At 42.4% G+C, this 24,292-nt stretch overlaps 1 protein-coding gene across 3 annotated transcripts; it reads left to right on the top strand.

Annotated features, from left to right (window-relative positions):
• The first annotated feature begins 3,670 nt into the window (after positions 1–3,670).
• Positions 3,671–16,301, top strand: dus1l (dihydrouridine synthase 1-like). 3 transcript variants are annotated; one of them, XM_079520330.1, is made up of 14 exons: positions 3,671–3,761; positions 6,042–6,297; positions 7,350–7,458; positions 8,500–8,550; positions 8,642–8,754; positions 9,209–9,291; positions 9,664–9,767; positions 10,624–10,771; positions 11,269–11,365; positions 12,296–12,387; positions 13,062–13,225; positions 13,470–13,507; positions 14,232–14,307; positions 14,597–16,301. In XM_079520330.1, the coding sequence occupies exons 2-14, from the start codon at positions 6,058–6,060 to the stop codon at positions 14,761–14,763; spliced, it is 1,482 nt and encodes a 493-aa protein (XP_079376456.1). In that variant the 5' UTR covers positions 3,671–3,761; positions 6,042–6,057; the 3' UTR covers positions 14,764–16,301. The 3 variants fall into 3 exon arrangements, with proteins under 3 accessions (XP_079376456.1, XP_079376455.1, XP_079376457.1); XM_079520329.1 differs by having other exon boundaries at positions 3,677–3,761; positions 6,045–6,297; XM_079520331.1 differs by having other exon boundaries at positions 3,702–3,761; positions 6,030–6,297.
• The last annotated feature ends 7,991 nt before the right edge of the window (positions 16,302–24,292 follow it).

Genomic DNA, 24,292 nt, shown 5'->3' on the forward strand with positions numbered 1-24,292 from the left:
ATTGAATGCACAGAATATCAATATGAAGCAACTCAAAAACATTTCACTGCTAGCCAAACTGTGTTCACTAGCTGGGAACAAATCTAAATCAACTGGTGAATCCTGCATTTTTCAAGAGTGCACGTTCACGGTGACTCAGCACTTCTATTCTAAGAATCTCTGATGATGATAGCTATGGTTTGGTGGCCTAGTCAGACACATTGCACATCTGGCTTAATGGCCTGTATACGCTAAACATCCTCCCCTCAATCTTCAGTGTCTCCCCACTGTAATACAGTATCTAAACTAATTGGCGACCATGTTCTGTATGGCAGATGTATACTTCTAAAGGAAGCAGCTGTAGGCCTTCAAACAGATCCAAAATACTCACATGTAAAACCGCTGTTACATGCGCCTCTGCTCTGTTGATTTTCCTCAACATTTGAATGACACATTGCTGGTCTATCGTCATAATAGCAGACTTCATCTTTCATCTTAACATTGCCTCTCTCTGGCCCCCTTTCTCTCTCTGTCTCTCTTTCTACAGTATGTCTCTCTAGTGTACTGTATGTGTCAATATCCGTCTCTCTCTCTTTCTCCCTCTCTCTTCTTCTCTATAATCTCTGTTTCCTGTTTGTTTTTTATGTACCGTACATGTGGAGCACTTTGTAAACCTGTTTTTTAAAAGTGCTATATGCATTAAGTTTATTATTCGTTGTAGTAAAACTGTAGGGTCCTTGAATTGAAAAAGTTTGAGAATCACCTTTTAAATACTATTTGAAGATTTGAACCTGAATTTTACAATGGATGCCAGACGTACCCATTGTCAGGTTGCCTGTTGTACTTGACTGTCCATCGGTGTCCCTTTTATGGAGATCTATCGTGTCCTTTTTATGCCCATATATGGAGAACCCTGATGTCATCAGTACATGCCCATGTATAGGCTACTGGACATGCCCAGTGTAGGACACATGGGTCGAATCGACGGTTGTGGTCAACTGCTTTGGTGAGAAAATGCCTGGGCACGTCAGTTCTGTCCTCTCACTGACAACAATGATAACAAAAAAATCACACCCGTGTGAACTGAGTGGTGTAAGGTCTTATATAGACTGATCAGCTGTGGTCTGACGTAATGTCTGACGTAATGAAATCACACCCGGGTGAACTGGGTGACCGTAGCAACCATGCTAATTTTTTGAGCACAGACAGTCACACTAACAAAGCCAGTCATAGGAGTGGTTTACACCACTCAAAAAATAGTTACCCTAAAATGAATAGGCCTAGCGCAAATAAACAATAGGCCTACATCAATCTTGATTAATGACACCCCACTTCTGTACGATGTCTCTGTTCTTATGATATATAGACAACTGGACAAATTGGCAATTGAATGGTCCATTCTTAAATTGTTCCAAGCTTTATATACGTACATCAACAGGGTTATGAACTTTACTTTCTTTTGGATGCCTTAATAATAGAAAGTCACTTCAAGGGATCCGTGCACATTGTGCAGTACGTCCTTCTTGCTTCTCGTTTGATCTCGTTGTGGGACCAGCACCTGCCTTCACATCACAATGTTTTTGGACGGGCACAACTTCTATTGTTCCTGTTTGATTTCATCTTTATCCCAGATTCCCAGTGCCATACTTGCCATTCAAATCTAGATAGCCTAATAACTGATCTGAAGAAAGAATGGCAAATTTCTAATCATTACAAAGCAAGGCTTTTGCACACCTACAGGCGACAGGTGCGTAGGAGAGGGTACGGTGCCCAACAATGAAAAAGGAACAAACACCCGCACACTGTCTTCAAATGCAAGTGAACCAACTTTTAATAGGGAAACAGCGACGTTTTGGCCTATGCGGCCTTCATCAGGCTATCTTTATTATCATAAAGATAGTCTGATGAAGGCTGCTGTTTCCCTATTAAAAGTTGGTTCACTGCATTTGAAGACAGTGCGCGGGTGTTTGTTCCTTTTTCAAATTTCTATAATCATACAATCACAAACTCGTGGTCAAGACACATATGGGTCAACCGACATGGTGAAGATGATATGCTGCAGTTCAAACTGAGCATCAGGAGGGAAGAAGGGTGGTTTAAGTGAATTTGAACGTGGCATGGTTGTTGTTGGTGCCACACACGCATGGTTTGAGTCTTTCAGAAAATGAGGATCTACTGAGATTTTCATGCACAACAACAAGGGTTTAGAATGGTCCAGTTCTGTGACATTTGGCATCCACAACATTGAAAGCATGGACCCATATGTATGTATCCCGCCTTGTATCGTCAGTTCAGGGCTGCTGGCGCCTGGTGGTGAAGATTAATGGTGTGGGGGATATTCTCTTTTTGGACTCCTGTTGAGCACATTTTTGTATCTATGCCACAAATTAATCTATGGGAAACCAGTCTAATGTCTAATGTTCTACAGAAGCATCATACATCAGTGGCTCCTTTTAACCTCGAGACCCCTTCCAATTTCCTGCACTTTAAGTTATTCCTTGTTGACGTCTCGCAACGATACTTATTATTCTTGTTGTTATGTGAATGAATGCATGGGACCCGAATGGAAACAAGACTGCAAGGTCTTTCTTCGGTGCTGTCCTTTTGGACCAAATGTGCTTTACTGTACCCTGTACTGTTTGGATTTTATTGTTTAATATCGATCAATCAATCAATCAATCAATCAATCAATCAATCAATTACAATTTACAATTTAGGCATTTAGCAGACGCTCTTAATCCAGAGCGATTTACATTAGGCAAGAACAAAAGCATGGGAATACATCACATATATAAAATGCATTTATCATGAAACGTGCTTAAGCTAAGAACGTAACTAGAACATATCTATATAATGACACTATACATATAAACTATACATATATACTATACTATGCTATACATATGTACTATGATGTGCTATGACTACATACAATGCAATTATTGTGCTGTCTACATGACATGCTATAAGTCTGTTTCAAATGCTATCTAAGTCTAAAAGTGCTATCTAAGGGGGTAGGATAAGTGCTATGGGCCATGATGGAGTCTGAAAAGGTGGGTCTTCAGACTACGGCGGAAGATTGGGAGTGATGTGATCAATCAATCAATCAATCAATCAATCAATCAATCAATCAATCAATCAATCAATCAATCAATCAATCAATCAATCAATCAATCAATATCATCTGACTACTGGGTATACTGGTTGATTTATTCTACTGCATTGCGCCACTGGCCGTATACTTGCTATACTGGTGTGGTGAAGAATGTAAATATCCTGTATCTATTATAATTATTTATATATAATTATAATAAGTATTAAAGTATATCATGATCAGTGGTGGGCTGATGATGTGGAGCAATAACTATACAAGAATCTGTACTTTTTTGCTTCATATAATTGGTCCTCACTATAGTCACTAATGGTCATGATAAAAATGGACCTGGTATGTTAACATGAGCATTACAGTGAGGACCAATTACATGAAGACATTGTTATTGTTAAACTAGGCTACTTTGAATTTGTTACTGTAAGTACATTTTGATGCCAATTCCTTTGTACTTTACTTTGGACCGCTGCTCATGATGAAGTGGAATTATGCAACGCACACGGAACGGTCGGTAGGGGGCGACATGCACATACCACGCTGTAAAGCGGTATAACATTGGACGCCGTCGGAGCGGATTTCCTATGCTGCCGTGTTTCCCGTCGGTCACATTTGATGGTTACACCAACCAACGTGAAAAGCAGCTGCGGTTTACTTGCCAACATTTTGACAGAAGGTAAATAATAAAATAAATTCCCAACGCTAAACGTTCGATGAATTATTATACATTGTAAGAACACGAGAAAGACGGTGTAGGCTACCTTGTGTAGTTCGTCCAGCGTCCATGTTTGTGTTTTATGAATAAGCAAATATGTTTTACGACCATGTCAGATGCACTGCATTACATGTGCTCTAGTCTACAGTGTGTAGTCTGTAGTGTGTGTGTACATATATATGGTCACTGGTGTAGCGACAACAATAACAATATGCACATGTATGATGACATGACATTTTCAGTAATATTAGGTCTGTGCACAGAAATCACGTCAGCTGGCTTATACTTGAGAGACATTTTTGTACTACTATACAATCAGATTCAGATATACAATGAGCTGATATAGACGTGGTGCAAGGTTAGACTAGTATATAGTCTATAAAACAGTTATTAATAGGAATAATCAAATCGTATTATAATTATGATCACAGAAGCAGTGGTCATCTATGCTGCAATCATGTGCTGTGGGTGGATGAGACATTATAATGATAATGGCATGACCGTGTGTCTCACTGTCTTACAATGTATACCGTATGTATTACAATGAATACACAATAATGCATTATAACCTAATGCATTTTCTTTATATTTTGTTTTAAGGTCAAGCACACTGGGTTGACAAAATGTACAATATAAACCTAATATTATTGTTTAAACAAGTACATGTCTTGTCTGTCCTCTCTGCATCTCTCTCAATATCTCTGTTTGATTGAATACTTTATTAACAGTTTGCTCTTTGCAGAAAACAGTTTATTCAAGGTCTGCTAAAAGGATTTAAAACCCAAGAAAGCCTATATTCAATTCATCCGAACATTTAATGATGCATGTTTTGTTTTATTGCTATAGCACTGGAAAACACTTGTTTCCAATGCTGTGTTTATCATTATTGTTGTTATTATAGTATTGTATTGGTATCAGTAGTAGTAGTATGTCATTATTAGTATTGGTAAATAATACATTGAACATTCATTGTTCTCCTTCTGTGGTGCAGTACTTAGTTTAGACTAGTCATTGGTTAGACCAGTCATTAGTCCTACAACCTATCTCAAACCCTCGCCATAACCCTAACCTCCCACGGGGCAGCACACCTAAACCTAACCTTAACCCTCTCCCAACCCTTAACGCACCCCTCACTGACCTTAATCTGGTCGTTTTAACGCACCCCTCACCAACCTTAATCCGGTCGTTTTAACGCACCCCTCACCAACCTTAATCCGGTCGTTTTAACGCACCCCTCACCAAACTTAATCCGGTCGTTTTAACGCACCCCTCACCAACCTTAATCCGGTCGTCTTAACGCACCCCTCACCAACCTTAATCCGGTCGTTTTAACGCACCCCTCACCAACCTTAATCCGGTCGTTTTAACGCACCCCTCACCAAACTTAATCTGGTCGTTTTAACGCACCCCTCACCAAACTTAATCCGTTCGTTTTAACGCACCCCTCACCAACCTTAATCCGGTCGTTTTAACGCACCCCTCACCAACCTTAATCCGGTCGTTTTAACGCACCCCTCACCAACCTTAATCCGGTCGTTTTAACGCACCCCTCACCAACCTTAATCCGGTCATTTTAACTCACCCCTCACCAACCTTAATCCGGTCGTTTTAACGCACCCCTCACCAACCTTAATCCGGTCGTTTTAACGCACCCCTCACCAACCTTAATCTGGTCGTTTTAACGCACCCCTCACCAACCTTAATCCGGTCGTTTTAACGCACCCCTCACCAACCTTAATCCGGTCGTTTTAACGCACCCCTCACCAACCTTAATCCGGTCGTTTTAACGCGCCCCTCACCGACCTTAATCCGGTCGTTTTAACGCACCCCTCACCAACCTTAATCCGGTCGTTTTAACGCGCCCCTCACCGACCTTAATCCGGTCGTTTTAACGCACCCCTCACCAACCTTAATCCGGTCGTTTTAACGCGCCCCTCACCGACCTTAATCCGGTCGTTTTAACGCACCCCTCACCGACCTTAATCCGGTCGTTTTAACCCATTTTGGGCTGGATCCCCTTTTGGTGTTAGCATTATGTTATGCTTTAGCTATTGAAAAATAGCAGATCTACAAGCTCATAGCGCGCCATAGGTCTGCTATTTTTTTTAAATCGAAGAACGACACATAGCTTTTTCAGAAAACTGTCAGGATGTAGAAGACATTTTTAGAATCTGATCTCAGGTCAAAATGGGTTAACGCACCCCTCACCAACCTTATGTCTAACCAAAGCTTCTGTGGTAGCAGCCAGGCAGCCGTGATGGCGGCGAAGCTCCAGGGCTTTGACTTCTGGAGGAGCACATTGAAGGGCGCGCGCTTCGTGGTGGCGCCCATGGTGGACCAGAGTGAGCTGGCCTGGCGCCTGCTGAGCCGGCGCCACGGCGCCCAGCTGTGCTACACGCCCATGCTGCACGCCCAGGTGTTTGTGCGCGACGGCAACTACCGCAAAGACAACCTCTACAATGAAGTGTGCCCGGAGGACAGACCCCTCATCACGCAGGTGAGGACATTACAGACGACCTCTACAATGAAGTGTGCCCGGAGGACAGACCCCTCATCACGCAGGTGAGGACATTACAGACAACCTCTACAATGAAGTGTGCCCGGAGGACAGACCCCTCATCACGCAGGTGAGGACATTACAGACAAAGACAACCTCTACAATGAAGTGTGCCCTAGGACAGACCCCTCATCACGCAGGTGAGGACATTACAGACAAAGACAACCTCTACAATGAAGTGTGCCCGGAGGACAGACCCCTCATCACGCAGGTGAGGACATTACAGACAACCTCTACAATGAAGTGTGCCCGGAGGACAGACCCCTCATCACGCAGGTGAGGACATTACAGACAACCTCTACAATGAAGTGTGCCCGGAGGACAGACCCCTCATCACGCAGGTGAGGACATTACAGACAAGTGTCCATGGATTGAAGTTCTCAGTCGCCGCGACTGATTTCGGTCCTTTTGGATTCCGTAGAAGCCAGCAAGCACGGCTTCTATTGAAGCATGTTGCACAGCGAAAATACTAGCCGATCTAAGCTCTCAATGCGTCGCAGACACATTGAGAGAATGAGATTAGAGAATTTGAAGAGGTCAAACTAGCAATACAACTACAGTAACTAGCAGAAACATCTTTCATAAAATCTTAATAGTTTCAGGAATTCCATTTAAAAGGCAAAAGCAAAGGTTAAAGCCTCAATCTGTGATTTCTTCAACTTGTTGGCAGTAGGTAGAACAGCAGGAACGATGTTACTAAAACAGCATACGTTTACATTGTGTTCATTTTTTAGGAATCATTCTTTTGCTTTAATCCATGCATATTATGCACAGGCGTACACACACCACACACACGCAAGTGTAAACGTGCTCTGCAGTGCAACGAGCAGGCAGGCAGGCACGGAGCATAATTCACTACTGAGCAGAGAATGTTGGGTAATGAAGACAAAGCCTTTGGGTGGATTGTTAACATTATTACATAGTGGCTCTTTAATGCCAGGCGAGAAGGAGAGGTGTAATCCACGGTCCTGTGTTTGTTTGTTGTGTGTCAGTTCTGTGCCAACGACCCCGAGGTGTTTGTGCAGGCTGCTCTTCTGGCCCAGGACTACTGTGACGCCATCGACCTCAACCTGGGCTGTCCCCAGATGATAGCAAAGAGAGGTACCTACCCCACCACATGTAGAGGAAACGCAGAGGAACGTAGAGGAGATACTCTCACCACATCATTTATAGTGTAACGAGGGCTGGAACTTTTCAACTGATTTAATTTTGGTTAACCCATTTTGGGCGGGAACCCCTTTTGGTGTTTTAGACATTATGTTATAATTTGGCTATTGAAAAATAGCAGATCTACAAGCTCATAGCGCGCCACCGAGTGGCGCGCTACGAGCGGCGCGCTACGAGCTTGTAGGTCTGCTATTTTTGAAAAGTCGTGAAAATATTTATTTCAGAAAACTGGAGGATTTAGAAGATATTTAAAAAAAAAATTGAGGTCAGGCCTAAATGGGTTAATTAATTCCAGAACGAAAAAAAAAATAGCACATTTTAATTGCGCTTAGTTTTCTCACTGGAATTTCAGGTGTACCCATCATACCGGTGCACCAACCAACAGACAACACACCCCAGTGTACGGAATGGGAGAATAAGCACGATCAGACCACTCGCACGGCCCAGGGGATGGGACATTTAGATAAAGAAATTGATTGACTGGTATACCAAAGTCCGTTTTAACTGAAAAGAAAATTGCTTCTCAGGTCAAAATATTGATATCCGATGAATTAATTTCAAAGCCTTTAACCCATTTAGACCTGGGAACGATTCTACGAATGCCTTCTAAATCCTGACCGTTTTCTGAAAAACCCTATGTTTCTGTGTCAGTTGTTCTCAAACTATTTCATATCAAGGAGCCCCAGAATTATATTGTACTGTAATTGGCTGCAGACCCCTGTCTGCGTTCACTCTGAAAGAATATATATTCAAAGATTTGCGCCACATTTCACGATTTTTCAAAAATATTTTTCAATGACTAAAGTACAACATAATGCTTAAAACACCAAAAGGGGTTCCCGCCCAAAATGGGTTAAGTAATTAGATACTTTTTTTTAATCCAGTCCCAGCCCTACGTGTAATATATAGAGTACAGTACACACCTTATGCAAGGTACAGAGGAATGAACCTTTCTGTATGCTTTGTCTTTCTAAGGGCGTTACGGAGTTTTCCTGCAAGATGAATGGGAGCTGCTGGAGAAAATGAGTAAGTCTGCTTTAGGGCTGCACCATTATGATTGGGGGGGGAAAATAAACAACTGTATTAATCTTTATTTTTGATTTTCTCTTTACCATAGTCAAGTTGGCCAATGAGAAGCTGTCTGTTCCCATCACATGTAAGATCCGTGTGTTCAAGGAGATGGACAAGACGGTGCGCTACGCCCAGATGTTAGAGAAGGCTGGTTGTCAGGTATTCTTTAATACAGTTCATTTTTTATTCAGATCTGCATAATGATCCTAGGTTGACAAGTTGACAAGTTTCACAACAATTTAATGCAACGCACGCACGCACGCACGCAAACACACAGTCACACACATCAAAGTCTAGAGCGCACACACTAAATTACACACAGGCTCATAGATTGTACCACCAGACCAGTAAGACCTTAGTCTCGCGTAGCCAGAAAACTATTCCATAATCTCCGAAACGAATGCTATATAGAGTCTGGAACTACACCGAAATCACTTCTCTTCCGCTTTATATTGTACTCGGAGCTCATTGATCAGAGCTTCCGTTCTCCAGACTGTATGACGGAAGCATTTGAATTTGAATTTGAAGCATTTGCGAGAGGCAGTACAGTCTGGCAACGCGAGACTAGTAAGACCTGAACCCCAGCGTAAACGGCATGTCATTTCTGTCTCAGCTGCTGACGGTTCATGGCCGCACCAAAGACCAGAAAGGCGCAGTGACAGGCATCGCCAGCTGGGAGCACATCCAGGCTGTACGGTGAGCACTGCACTGACTGCAGCACAACACACATAATCAGCACAAGTTATAACATATATTGTATGTAACTCCTTGGCCGAACTGGCAGCCTGCACAAGACATTTGGATGAAGATTGGTTCCTGTGTTTTTGCAAAATTAGGGCGCACGCACGCACGCACGCACGCACGCACGCACGCACGCACGCACGCACGCACGCACGCACGCACGCACGCACGTACGCACGTACGCACACGCACGCACACACAGACCTTCTCCTAGACCGCTTGGCCCCTCGGCGCCAATGCTGTAATATATGATGCGATGTTACAGATGATGTTGCACATTTGTCAAATAGCATGTTTACTGTGTGTGTGTGTGTGTGCGTGCAACAGGAAAGCAGTGAACATACCGGTCTTCGCCAACGGCAACATCCAGCATCTGAGTGACGTGGAGTGTTGCATCAAGGAGACGGGGGTGCAGGGCGTCATGAGCGCTGGTGAGTGTTAACGAGCACACGGCCAACGTGTGTTTTACTCTAGATTGTTGGCAAAATTGTCAGTATACTGTATTTAGTCACAGTTTTAGTCGGCATAGCTCAGGTTTTATTTCGTTTTCGTCGGTGAATAAAGGTAGTTTGAGGAACATTTCTCGTCGGCTGTTCACTCGTGGACAAGCCATTTCACTGGTTTTTTTTGTATTTTCTGATTATTATTATACGGTAATTGTAGTTTTTATTTAGCATACATTAGTTTAGATTATTAGTTTATTGGATTATTGTTTGGGCACGCACTTTGGTACCAGCTCAGTGGCCTTGTGGTTAGAGTGTCCGCCCTGAGACTGGGAGGTCGGGGTTCAATCCCCGGCCGGGTCATACCAAAGACTCTACAAAATGGGACCCAGTGCCTCCCTGCTTGACACTCAGCATCAAGGGTTGGATTGGGGGTATTGGGGGGTAAGTCCCTGCGACATACTAGCGTCATGTCCAGGGGGTGTACTTGCCAGCTGCCTCACGCTACAGAAACAGGAGATAGGCTCCTGCCCTATGGGCCTCATGGCTCGGCAAGGCTACTTTGGTGGACAAACTTTTTTTTTTACCAGCACCAGAGAACAAAGACACACAAAACTAAAGCCTAGTTTGTACGATCACTTCATTCAGTAAATATGCAAACCAAAAATGACATGCAACTCTAGGACATTCTGTTTCTCTCCCCTGCGCATAACTACAAGCCATTACAGGTGCATCGGTGGGTTTTTGTGGAATTGTTTGGAAGCGACAAATAGCCATTCTTACAACTAGAATTCATTATTCCTTAGCGCTCAAGCGTGTTTTCTGACGTCTCTCTCCCCTCCAGAGGGGAACCTCCACAACCCGGCGCTGTTCGAGGGCTGCAGCCCCCCTGTGTGGGAGCTGGCCGAGGAGTACCTGGATGTGGTCCGGCAGTACCCTCCCTGCACCCTGTCCTACGTACGAGCTCATCTCTTCAAGCTCTGGCATCACACGTACGTTACTGTGTCCAGCTGTGTGTGTGTGTGTGTGTGTGTGTGTGTGTGTGTGTGTGTGTGTGTGTGTGTGTGTGTGTGTGTGTGTGTGTGTGTGTGTGTGTGTGTGTGTGTGTGTGTGTGTGTGTGTGTGTGTGTGTGTGTGTGTGTGTGTGTGTGTGTGTGTGTGTGCACCATGTTAATCGTGCACACATAAATACATCGCTATCCCTTTAGGACTGATTTACGGAAAGTAAGTTGTAAATAATTTCTGTGAATCATATAAATTATTACAATATATGTAACTCTGTATTAAATGCTGTGCTTACACTCTCAATGATAGCTTCATAGTGTGTGTGTGTGTGTGTGTGTGTGTGTGTGTGTGTGTGTGTGTGTGTGTGTGTGTGTGTGTGTGTGTGTGTGTGTGTGTGTGTGTGTGTGTGTGTGTGTGTGTGTGTGTGTGTGTGTGTGTGTGGGGGTGTGTGTGTGTGTGTGTGTGCGTGCGCGTGTGCGCACAGACTCCAGATCCACCAGGACTTGAGGGAGGAACTCGCCAAGGTGAAGACGCTGGAGGGTCTGGCCGAGGTCAGCCGACAGTTGCGACTGCGCTGTGAGGTAGCTGCACAGGAATATAACACCTTTGTGCCAATCTACACACTGGGTGGTTTCTTCAACCACTTCAACCGATATATGTCATAGTTGACCATAGTCCCCTACCTAGAGGTCTATTCTAGGCTCTCTCCTTTTGTCCCTCAACATCAAATTGCTTTGGTGTACAGACGATGGAGTAGAGTTTCAGGGCAGCGGTGGCCTAAGGGTTAGAGGAGCGCCCTTGTTGCCGAAAGGTTGCCGGTTTGATTCCCCGGACGGGCAGGAAAAATCTGGGTCGGGGGAAGTGATTTGTCATCACTCACCCAACACCGCTGAAGTGCCCTTGAGCAAGGCACTGAACCCCCAACTGCTCCAGTGGAGCTGCTTAGTGGCCAACAGTATAAGACTGAGGCTGTACTGGTCATCTCCCAGGTTTTAATGTGTGTGTGTGTGTCTCTATGTGCAGGGTGTTGCTGAGCAAATGAGCACTTGTGCTTAGCTACTACCCTGGGTTAAAAAAAAGAAAGAAAGTTACTTTCTTAGTCCTGCTCTCGTTCCGGCAATTGTTTAATTTCTGACAGCACGCTCCCACCCGCAGTAACCAGTAGTGTGTATTGTCTAGTCTCACAAAATTTCCATTAGGGCCCAAATACGTTACAAACAGAAGCAGAGAGACGATGTACTGCCTTTTAACAATTGAGAAATGCTTCCAAATGTCAGACCCTCCTTGCTTCGCTCCGGGACGATACAGATGTTCGGGACCCGCACATTTTCTTTTGACCGCCCATTCCTGCCGGTGCACAGTCCTGTGACGTCTGCGCTGAGTCCCGCGGGATCAACGCAGGGCTCAACTTTGTAGCATTTACTTGCACTTACTGCATTTACTCCGATCTTACACTTTGTTAGGCACTCTGGATAAGGAGCATCTGCTAAATGCTGAAATTGTAATTTCAGGAGGAGATTGCCAAAGGAGAGGAGGTGGGACAGAAACAGGCGAACGGCCTGCCCTTCCCTCATTGGATATGCCAGCCGTACGTCAGACCACCGTGAGTCTTCGCTTCACTTCTCCTTGCGTATTCATCCTCTTATACTGGTTATCTATCAGTGTGAGGGGCTGGGTAAAAGATACAATATTGTGAAATTTGTTATTAAACGGCCCTGATCTACATCAGTGTCGTTTTCGTCGACTAAACCTAAGACGAAAAATGCTCGTCGACTACCTTTTTTCACTGGCAAAAAAAAGACTAAATATACTGACAATTTCGTCGAAATAGACTAATATATTAGGAAGGGACTAGTGGACAAGACATCCAGTATAAGTCATTTTACACTTGGTTGTATGCTGAAAATAGCTGATCTACAAGCTCACAACGCGTTGCAACGTGACGCGTTGTGAGCTTGTAGATCGGCTATTTTCAGCAAGTGTAAAAACACTCATTACGACGGCATCAAGGCCCGCCGAAATACATTTTAGTCGACTAAACCAACTAGATTTAGTCGACTAAAATCTAACACTAAGACATTCCAGGTGACTAAAATGTGACTAAAACTAAATGAAGTTTCAGTCCAAAGACTATGACTATTGCTGCCAAAAACCACACTGATCCACGTTGACAACCCGGAAGCTTGTTGGGCATGTTCTACGTGTAAAACCAATCCAGTCCAGTTCCAGGTTTGTAGTTGTATTCAAATAATACTTCGACTTGACATCGACTTGCAGACCAAAGGAGATTGTTCCCAACGGCAAGGAGTCGGAAGTGAAGAAGACGGTTTGTCACAAGAGGGCGCTGGAGGATTCTGATGGGCCCGCTGACACACTCTCCAAAAACAAGCAGAAGAAGAAAGCCCGCAACCCCAACAAGAACTTCTATCCTGAGCAGAAACGTAAGAATGACATCGTCACCATACCCTGGTTATGTTCCGTTTGTCTAAAAGATCCAGACTATAGAAACCAGAAGGTTTTTCTTTATCTAATCCTTTTGATTAAAATCTAAATGGATACCAGATGCTGGAGTAGTAGTATAATTGCCATGTTGTTTTTTGTTTATGTCTAGAAGATGAGTTGAATCATCTCAGGCAACAAAATGACTATTCCCCCCCCCCCCCCCCCCCTTCTTCTTCTTTGTAGCAAAGTACATCAAGTGTGAACAGTGTGGGAACCCAAAGGTGAGTCCTGTAGCCCAGGGGGGGTCTAAAGTAATCAATAAGAAATAACTGATCTACTGATCGGTGTGCTTGTAGATCTGCTATTTATGGGGGGGGGAACTTAGAGTATATATGAATAGAGACGGCACCCGAGTTCTCCTTCCATCCACTTGCATTAAGTTGCTCAGAAGCGCATGAGGCGATTTCACTCCTCCTTCCGGTTAGGAACAGAGTGCATTCTGAGATTGATTGGGCCAAAGACATGAACGCGCTGCCATTGCACTGAAACCGCGTTCACGTGTCATCATGAACAATGATAGTCAACGGACCAGCGCGTTCATGTTCTTGGCCCTGCAATACCAAATTCGGCCACTATGTCCATTGCGCCTCAGGGTTTCCTCCGGGTGCCGTCTCTATTCATATATACTCTAAGGGGGGGAACCACTGCTGTAGCCGACCACACAGTCAGTGTTGTGGTGTGATGTGATGCATGCGTGGTTTATAGATGAGAGATTTAGACGATTGCATGTCGAAAAGGGATAGTATGAGCTTGTAGATTGAAAACATGTGTAAATTGGCCTTGGGGGTGGTGGGAAAGGGGGTGACCAAGTATAGACCCTTGGGGCGATCCCAGTCAACTAAGTGGGGTTTATTGGTTTATTGGTTAATGGGGGAAAAGAAAGACCATTTTTTTCTGCCGAATGTTGAAAACCTACAGTACATCACACCGTCTTTTACTTTGCAGGGAAATAAGTGTGTGTTCAACCTTTGTCGAGCCTGCTGCAAGAAGAAGGCCTACAAAGAGGTTGCCGACTGTCCAAGTAAGTCAACACACACGCATGCACGCACGCACACACACACACGCACGCACGCACGCACGCACGCACGCACGCACGCACGCACGCACGCACACACACACACTTTATTGGCATGAGAAAACATACGTTTACATTGCAAAAGCAAGAAGTGGAACGGTACAATCAAAACAAATTGTATGTACAATTTAGGCATTTAGCAGATGCTCTTAATCCAGACTAGAGCGATTTACAGTGTACAATTTAAAGTCAGAATATCCAAGAAATACATTTCCATGTTGTCCACTCCACACAGGCCACGGACTGAGGTTCAAGACCAAAGCGGAGAAGCAGAAAACGGAGAAAGGGAACGGGGGATTGGTGGAGGAGAGCAGAGCGGAAGAGGAGACGGAGAACCATCCTCTACCAAACACTCATACAGAGCAGCTCAAGTGTCTTAACACAGAACGTGACAGTTTCTGAGTGCAACTGCTTGTCAGGACGGGGCGGTTCTTATGGATTTAAAACTCTCTTGACCTAATATGGCATATGGACAGCTATCTGCAGACCAAAACTGTGTATTTTTCCTTGTAAAGCGGCAAGATTATAGACGGCACAAAAGGTAAAGAGAAGTCCTGCGTGCTTCAGCCAGGAGAGGGTACCATAGAAGGGCTTGTCGACTCGGTGCTCAACAGGGACAACTTGCATCAGAAAAGATATAATACCTGGACACTTCAGGAGAGACTACCCAAATAAAAATAACCTGGAGCTGCACGTCTGCACGTTCTTTATTGTTTAGGCAGGGGGGACAAATAGGACCGAGGAAGACGCAAGTCGAAACGTCAGTTACCCCTCCCAAACAAAATAAAGAACAAGCAAACCGGTCGAGTACTTCAGTTTATTTTATTTGGGTAGTCTTCTGAGGTGCCCAGGTATTATATATTTTCTGATATACAGTAGAGTGATAGACGGCTCTCTCTAACTGATTGAGAGACACATTTTCAGGTCTTTTTTTCTTTTGGCCCATACCGTAACACTTGCGAAGACTCAAAGTGAGGCCATCAGTTCACCTCTAAGACAGTCATCTGCATATAATTATGTTCCCACATATCATTCTTTTGTTGTACATTCTTGTTCCCATGACGACCGTGATCATGAAACAACGCGGTCTAAAAATTAAAATTAAATTGGCACTTAAAAGAAAAAAAGCTTTTGGAAGTGCTGTGCTCGGCCGAAAAAGCAGGTCAGATCTGCACTTTTAGTTTTTATAGGGTGAATGTGGTCTGTGAGCTTTTTGAATGTAAAGCAGGCGATAGCTGGCGCTTTTTAATTCAATGCTTGTGAACATACCAAACCTTGATGGAGAAAATGTGAGGCTTCCACATTCTGACATGATTTTTGTCCTTTTGGTTCAGATTTATTAGTCACCAAAGTTTGATGATTCAAGGGGCGGCAGTCGCTCAGGAGATGAAGAGGTTCTTTGGGACCCCGGCTTGATCTCTGACTCCTGGCTATAGTGTCCAAGTGTCCTTGAGCAAGACACTAACACATTGACAACTCCCCGGGTGCTGTTCAGTAGTTGAACACTACACCTAATATATTAGGATGGGTTAAATGCCGAGGACCATTTCCAGGTATACGTATGTGTACAAATGTACTTGGCCAAATTACTCATCAACAACTATGATTACATTCTTATTATTATTATATCTGATCAGGTGGAGGTACAAATTGCATCATTTTAGTAGACCGAATGGACACCTGTTTTCAACTTTTAGGGTTATGGATATGGCTGCATTTACATTTTGTTGACTTTTTTTATATTTATTTTGCTTGGGTTTTTCTGGCAGTTCATTGACTTGCAGTATGTGCCTTTTTCATTTAAAGAAACTACTGCCAGTCTTGATATGAACTTTGAGTTTATATTTTAGTACTCTGGACAGTGTGTGGAACATTGGTCAGTCCATTACTGATTACAACTGTTATGGATAATATCAAGTAAAAATGGATCCTGTTTCAGATTTCTCATGTCTTTATATTGCTGGTTATCATCAATGTCGGGTGGAAACCCTGTATGTCAAACGTTTACTTTTCAGGAAATCGAAAGAAGAACCTGTGTTCCAAAGGATCCTCTGTAGTCGTTCTTTAGTCACAAGGTCTTTATACTTTGAATTGGTTCAATATAAACCCATTGGTGGTCTCTGAAATTATCTTGTATACAGATTTATTTAATTGTATAGTAGTCGATCTCTATACTCTGTAAAATTAAGAAAGATTAACATGACTGCTTAATTAAGTTAATTTAGGACCTAGCAGTTAATATTTAATAAAAACACATTTCTTCCATGTAGCCCATGTTTTGTAATGGCATCATCATGCTATTCAATGATAAATTAATATGATAATACCTTTTATATAATCACCAACATGAATTATGTTTGTTATTTACAGCTAGGTAGAGTAGTGGGGCGAGATGGAAAAGGGGCGACCGTACATGTTACCCACTGACTTTAGACCCTTAGTTTATACTTAATAAAACTGACCTGAGTTTAACTGTACTTGGTACTTGGACACCAAGTCTCCACTAAAAATGGCAGATCTATAAGCTCATTTTTGTAGATTGGCTTATTTTTGAATAGGAATGCTGGGGTTTAAGTGGTTAAACGCCAAGTATAAAAGTTATTTTCAGACTGTCCTATAATGGAAACAAATATTCTCTCCAGTTTTCCTCGTGACATGACTATCTCTGGGAGAATTAAAGATTTACATATTTATGTACCGTTAAATATATGGCGGTTCACTACCGGCGGTGAATGGAGCTTTATTGGCATGAGAATTTCGTTACCGTGCTGTTTTCTGCCCCCTCGATATCGCAACTCTTCTATTAGATGGCTCTGACTTTTCCTAGTCCTGACCTGCCCCCTACTGGCTACTCTGTGAATAACTGACTCAAAAAGTCTAGGCTAATTTGTAAGACTGAAAAGAATGTCAATTCAGAGGTCGATAGCTTTCAATGGAAACTTGATGAAGGAAGCAATAGGCTTCTTGGTACCGTATTTGAATAAGTGTTCAAATAATATAACGGATGTTTGTGAAAATACAATATAAACGTAGAGCTTTCACGGTCCCATATGGTCTAGCGGTTAGGATTCCTGGTTTTCACCCAGGCGGCCCGGGTTCGACTCCCGGTATGGGAACTTGATTTATTTTAAACTACGGTAAGTAAGTGAATTTCGTCCATCTCCCCCAAATTATAGCTGTTTAGTGTTTACTAAAGCCCCAGTTACAGTAGGAATGGTCAAAATAAAGCCACTCTTCTAGAATACAAAATATGCATGAACAATGAGGATTGACTTCAATATAAAACAACCGAATAGAAAGTAGGCTAAAACGTAATACCTGAAGTAATGCTATTGCGATTTAAATTGTGTATTGTCTTCTAAAATAGACCATTACAATTTAGCATATTATATGGCCAGATAAAGCTTATTTTAACACATTTCCATAAATAGATGTTCAGTTAAGGCCATATGGACCAGAGCTAATGTTCAGTACAACTTCCTCCTCACAAATACAAGATTTGACACTGTCAAATTGACAGCATGTCATGATATTATTAGGGCTGATTCATACTCCTATTTTACCGCTGTTTCGGCGCTGTAGTGCCGAAATGATTTCGGCTCGTCAGAAATTTTCAGTAGCACCGAAGAGCCGACTTTAGGACGGTACCCGCCCCCCCGAACCTCAAATGACGTCACATTGTAGGCTCTACAGCGCCGAACCGACTTTTATTCGGCTCTAAAATAGGAGTATGAATCGCGCCTAGCCTAGGCTATTAAATTATCTGAACTCCTTTCTTTTTAATAGTCTAATTGTTCACAGCTGTGACTGCCACCTGCGAAAGCGAAATCAAGCTGAAAGGTCGTAGTGACCAGCAGGTCGTGTGACGTCAACAAACGCACGAGGAGTCTCGAGGACCAAAAAAAAACAGCCACCAAGCCCGTTTAGGAAGTTAAAAACTTTTAAACACGAGTTTTAAAAGTGAAGTTCACAATGGATTACGAAAGAATGGCTCCAGGAGATGCGTTGGACCTGCTACATGACGTGGACGAGATGGACTCGGACGGAGGCCCGGGGGAGGTGGGTGGACATTGTCTTAATGCATGATTTGGTCAACATGATGACCACCACCGAGTCCGAGGAGGACAGTGACCAGGCCGCAGCAGCGACCAGCAGCCAAAAACCAAAAAACGGGCTAAAAAACGAAACAAACGAGCCAAGAAACAAGGTGCCAGCTCCGGCTTCACCGCACAACATTTCCACCAACGCGTGGGCGCAACGGGTCCAACCGAGGAGGTCAGTACGTCGGAAGGCGTCGGAAGGCTGTTCTGTTCTTTGGCTATATAGAAGTGTCTATTTGTACGTCTCTAAATGTGTTGATGATTTGAACATGGTGGACCCTCTTGTAAACAAGTGTAATGCTTTATTGGGTCGTCCACTCAGTTAACAGTCTTTGTATTGAGTTTGTGCTTGAAATGTACTGTAATTCTGCAAACTGTTAATAAATATTTCAATCAATCAATCAATCAAAAGGCTTCAGAAGTTCAGAGTGGTGTCTCTGTCTCGTAGGCCTGCCGCCTAGTGTAACTGTACGTGTATTATAGTAGGCTACTGCACTTCAGTAGCCTACAATTTGAATGTCATTGTCTAGGTCAGTGGTTTTGGTTCCCAAACTTTTACATGTCAAGGACTCCCAAAACCAAAATCATACTCGCCAGCCTGCGGACCCCCCATTTAACAATATATCCCATAAGAGAAGATTTTTGAGGCTCTAGCAGTGATTGACCTAAATTAGGCTATTTATATTGTAAAATTATAGTTAATTTAACTGAGAGTGTAAAAGAGTCAGAGTTACAGACCCATAAGGGTCCATTTGGTTCCTATAACTATCATTTAGGCTGGGGACCCCCTGGAACTCCCTCAAGCAGTGGTTCCCAAAGTGGGGTCCGGGGACCCCCAGGGGTCCTTGAGGGTGTTCCAGGGGGTACCCAGCTAAATTATAGTTTGGAATAAAATGGACTGTTATGGGTCTGTAAATTGAGTGTACAAATGGAACCAACAGAGTTAAATTAACATTGATTTTACAATATATAAATTGGGGGTCCCAGAGATAGAAATGCCATTAAATGGGGGGTCCGTAGACTAATGCATGTCAAACTGGGGGGTCCTTGAAATTAAACTGGTTGAGAATCACTGCTAGAGCTAAAAATCTTCTCTAATGGGGGTCCCTGGCATGTATTTTCAACTGGGGGTCTGCGGGCTAATTAGTGTCAATTTGGGGGTCCTTGACATGAAAAAGTTTGGGAACCACTGCCCTGAAGGACCCCTAGGGCGTCCCGGACCCCAACTTTGGGAACCACTGGGGTTATTATTATTAACTTTACCGGAATATTTCCCATTTTCAATACTTTTACTTTAAAGGCCTATACTCTCCTTCTACAACAAATATTGTAGGCTACTTTTTACTTCACTACTAGTTAATTTGAAGATTTGGAATATTATTGCAAAACATACATAGGCCTACTTTTTTCAAAAGATGTGTGTATACATTGACAAACCTGTGAAATCAGACTACTGCATAATGAGTTTTAATACCTTCTTGTACATTATTTTACATCATAATTGGCATGATCATAATTATGATGCCAATACTTCTATACATTTACACAAGTAGGTCACATTTTGAATTCTGGACATTAAATATGATTGCATTATCGATACTTTTACTCAATTAAAACATTTCAGTTCTTCTTGTTTATGAATTGAATATGACCCGACCGCAAGGACATGTTTTTCTTTCTTTTTTTGTGTGTGTGCATTCCTTTTAGACCTATATCTTATTATCTTATTATCTTGCGCCACCCCTTAACCCTTATTCCTAAACTTATTTGCCATTTTTTACTATTTTAAAATACTTTTTAAAATAGTTCAAATAGCTGATCTGCAAGCTCACAACGTGTAGATGTAGATCGGCTAGTTGAACTATTTTAAAATGATTTTCAAAATAGTAAAAAATGGCAAATAAGTTTAGGGATAAGGGATGAGGGTGGCGCAAGATGGAGCCCCAAGTGCTTGTCTGTACTCTGCTGTTTTACATTTCTGTCTAATATTCAATCAATCAATTCCACATGCAGGTCAGAAAGAGCATCCGCAGCAGGCTGGGCAGTTTTCTGTGTCTGTGCAGCGTGGAGATGTTGGAGCACATCAGGGACTGCACGCTGGCCGAGGCCAGGAGAACCACCCCACACTGGGAGCTGTCCCTTGACGAGCTCAAAGCCTTCATTGGGTTTTTATACACCAAGTCCTACTTCTGGGACCCGTGGGACTGTGAACTGGTAGATTTCGCCCCGCTGGAGTGCCTCAAAGAGATCACAGGATTCCTGCGCTTTGACCACAGGGAGGAGAGACCACCCGCAGAGCCACCGACAAGTTTGCCCTGGTTTCACAGGTAATTATTCTAAAAGCTAGAATCAGTATCTGGCATACAAAATCAAGATTAAAGGTGTTATTAACTTAAAATAATTGTTAAATGGCTATATTATGATAGCTCACTCAGTTCAGTATGACACAAGCCCCTATCACCACCGGCCCACCTCTCCAGCTCTTATTAAAATAAAATCATTTTGATTTGATCTTTATCTTGAACCAATAAAAAAGTACAGAAAACGATACACTGCATACTGTAGCCTACATCATCAACACAATAACAAAGCACAATTTTTATTTTATTTTGTTCAAGAAGGGACAGAGAAAAGCAAAAGATTATATTGTCCGGCCTACTTATCTTGACGTTTAACAATATATTGTAAAACGTTATAATACAAAGTTTATATAATATCCTTTTATTACACACTGTAAAGGTAAATCAATCACAATACAAGTAATACAATTACATTCTCTATAGGAAAGAATAATAAAGACATCACAAAGTAAAAAATCATATAGTCAATATAAAATCAACTGCTCATAATTGTGTATGAGTGACTGCTTATAGCAGCGCTTGAACTGTTTAATATTTATATCAAATCTATTCCAGAGTGTAATTCCATATATTGAAATGCACATTTTGTTGCAGTGTTGAATGAGTAATTATTGTCTAAATCAAAACATTTTCATGTCAGGATACCAATTTGATCAAATGTGAAGAGAACTTGGTGGGAATCGGCCAATCAGGGTGGAGCTGTTTGAGTGACTCAAACGCATCACCATAGAAGTACAATGACAATTTAACTGATTCTGCTATATTCTTTACTCACTGCCTATTTGAGATTTGGGTTTACAAAACAAAACATTGTATTTGAATTTGTTGTCACATTTTCTATGAAACACACATTGTTGCGGAAATCTAAAAGTGCATGATAAATACATTTCATCAACTGGATGAGATGAATAATTCAAGTCTGAATACACAATGGCTCTGTTTGCGTCTTTTTTTTGGTAAGGTTTACATGCCCAGAAACAGTTGCAAGGCGATACAATAGTATCTCCATGACGTTTCATAGTGACAAATATGCACCTACTGTACTTTCACTGTTAGCCTCATTTTCTATTTCATAATCAAGCTTATACTGTAAATGCTGATCCATTAATTGAACTAGAAACTGTTATTGGTAGAAAGGTACTGTATAGCCTAGTTGTATGGATACACAATATGAGTAATAACACAGTGAGTAATTGAAACATATAAAATAGCAGATTTGCAAGCCTAGAAACTGTCTGCATGCCTAGAGTATCTCTCTAAACAAAGTATCACATCATTTAGGCACATCCTTCACTGCCATTAGGAATATGTCCAAAATAAGGGAGGAGCCCTGTACGTGCTGTCTCAACCTCCACTGAACTCACAATACGGGTTGGGGGCCACCATGTCAGCAGGGAGTGTTGGGCGAGAGGAGAAGGACAGAGGCTCTAGTACGTTCTAATGGATACAACTGCAGTGCCAACACACAGACATGTGTGGGGAGGAATTAATTGGCATGAACAAACAACTAAATGGAACAAGTGTTCTTTTTGAGAACTGTGACCTGACTGCAAATTATGATATAGTACTGTAGGCATACAACAGCTAAACAATAAACATCCTTAGCAATTCAAGTTTCTTTAAATTATATGATGTCACAATTCTAAAAATATATATCGGGACCCCCTCGAAAACTGCTTCTCAAGGGGCTATCCCTTCAATACAAATCTGACAATAAATCAAATCAAATAAATCCCGTTCCTGAAGCTCTCTCTTCTTCCTCACAATAGTTTTCCTGGAGGGTGAAAGCAACCAGTCATTACTATTGACATTGTATTGTTAAGAAAACATGCCATTAAAGTCTTGCTATTATTTAATAATACAATTATTAAATAATGGTGATGGATACAAAAGTGAAAATAGGAAGGAGAGGTCGCACAGCTCGTAGTCACGATGCATTTTTTTTTTTTTAGATTAGATTAGATTACCAACGTTTCGGCAACAAAATGCATGCCTTCTTCAGGGTATGATGTGGACTGATACAAAAATAAAACATAAGCTTAAATAACTGTGTCGGATGTATTGAATGAAACTTCAGAAAAATAGCTATATTTGGACATATTCTCCATATGTTTTTTGTTAATTTCATCGTTTTGTAAATACACAGTTTCACTTATTCATCTTTACCTTATTTTTTCCTTTTTTGTAAAGCTTTGTCTTCAGGCTATTATACAGTATAATTAATATACAGTTAAGTAAACTTTTTTGTTTTCCAAATCTCATTATTGGTGTATGTCTTTGAGTGTACAGGGTTTGATGAGGTCAGATCAACATATGGAATGTCAGAACAGGTCAGCTCCATACAGTATATGGAGATCTAAGGGTGGCAGCGGGTGCAGTGTCTCGAGTGTACAGGGTTTGATGAGGTCAGATCAACATATGGAATTAATTCTGTGTTGGCCATATATGGACCCCCAAGTAACCCCCTTGCACAAGAAAGGGAGTAAATTAGACCCCGGCAACTACCGCCCTATTTCTATTCTTAGTTCCATCTCGAAAGTGATGGAAAAAATAGTCTATGAACAGGTTGAAAAGTATCTTGCCACTAATAAATTATTGTACGAGTTCCAATCTGGCTTCAGAACATCCCACTCCAGTGACACATGCCTTCTCTATTTGAGCGACCACATCAAACAAGAGGTGGACGCTGGCAAATACTGCGGCATGGTCATGCTGGACCTCCAAAAGGCTTTTGACACCGTGAACCACTCCATACTGGTTAACAAGCTAAAAGCAATTGGTTTCGATAGTGAGCTGGATGCAATCCTACCTGGAGGGGAGAGAACAGATGGTGGAAGTGAACAAAACACTGTCCCCCCCCCCTCCCAGTGAGCTGTGGCGTTCCACAAGGAAGCATACTAGGGCCTCTACTGTTCCTACTATATGTAAACGACATGACTTCAGCTTGTGACTGCAACTTGTTCCTGTTCGCAGATGACTCAGCACTGCTGGTCTCGGACAGGGACAAACTGCAGGTTGAAAATGCCCTCAGCTCTGAACTCGGTAGAATCTGCACCTGGCTCGCTGATAACAAACTATTTTTACACCTGGGAAAAACTGAATCCATTCTCTTTGGCTCTAATAGTAATCTCAGCAAGGCAAATGGCTTCTTGGTTAAAGTGGGTGACAATGTTATCACACGTAAAGATGAAATTACCTACCTAGGTTCCATCCTGGAGGCAACGTAATCAAAAAGGTCAACCATAGAACAAGATTCCTTTACAGGATCTCCTCACTGGTCAACAAAAACACCTTGAAGACCTTAACAGGAGCCCTTGTACAGGGTTTCTTTGACTATGCATGCACCTCCTGGTACCACAGCACCTCAAAGGCCCTTAAAACCAGGCTCCAGACTTCCCAAAACAAACTGGTCAGGCTCCTACTTGACCTAGCCCCCCGAACCCACCTCACCCCTGCCCACTTCGACAGGCT

This window comes from Electrona antarctica (genome assembly GCF_951216825.1).
Source record: "Electrona antarctica genome assembly, chromosome: 14".
NCBI lineage: Eukaryota > Metazoa > Chordata > Actinopteri > Myctophiformes > Myctophidae > Electrona > Electrona antarctica.

Bases quoted from the DNA above. Each gene is read 5' to 3' on its own strand.
- dus1l (XM_079520330.1), top strand. From the start codon at position 6,058: ATGGCGGCGAAGCTCCAGGGCTTTGACTTCTGGAGGAGCACATTGAAG. The intron at 7,459-8,499 runs GTACCTACCCCA...TGTCTTTCTAAG, and splicing joins CCAGATGATAGCAAAGAGAG to GGCGTTACGGAGTTTTCCTG. The intron at 14,308-14,596 runs GTAAGTCAACAC...CACTCCACACAG, and splicing joins AGAGGTTGCCGACTGTCCAA to GCCACGGACTGAGGTTCAAG.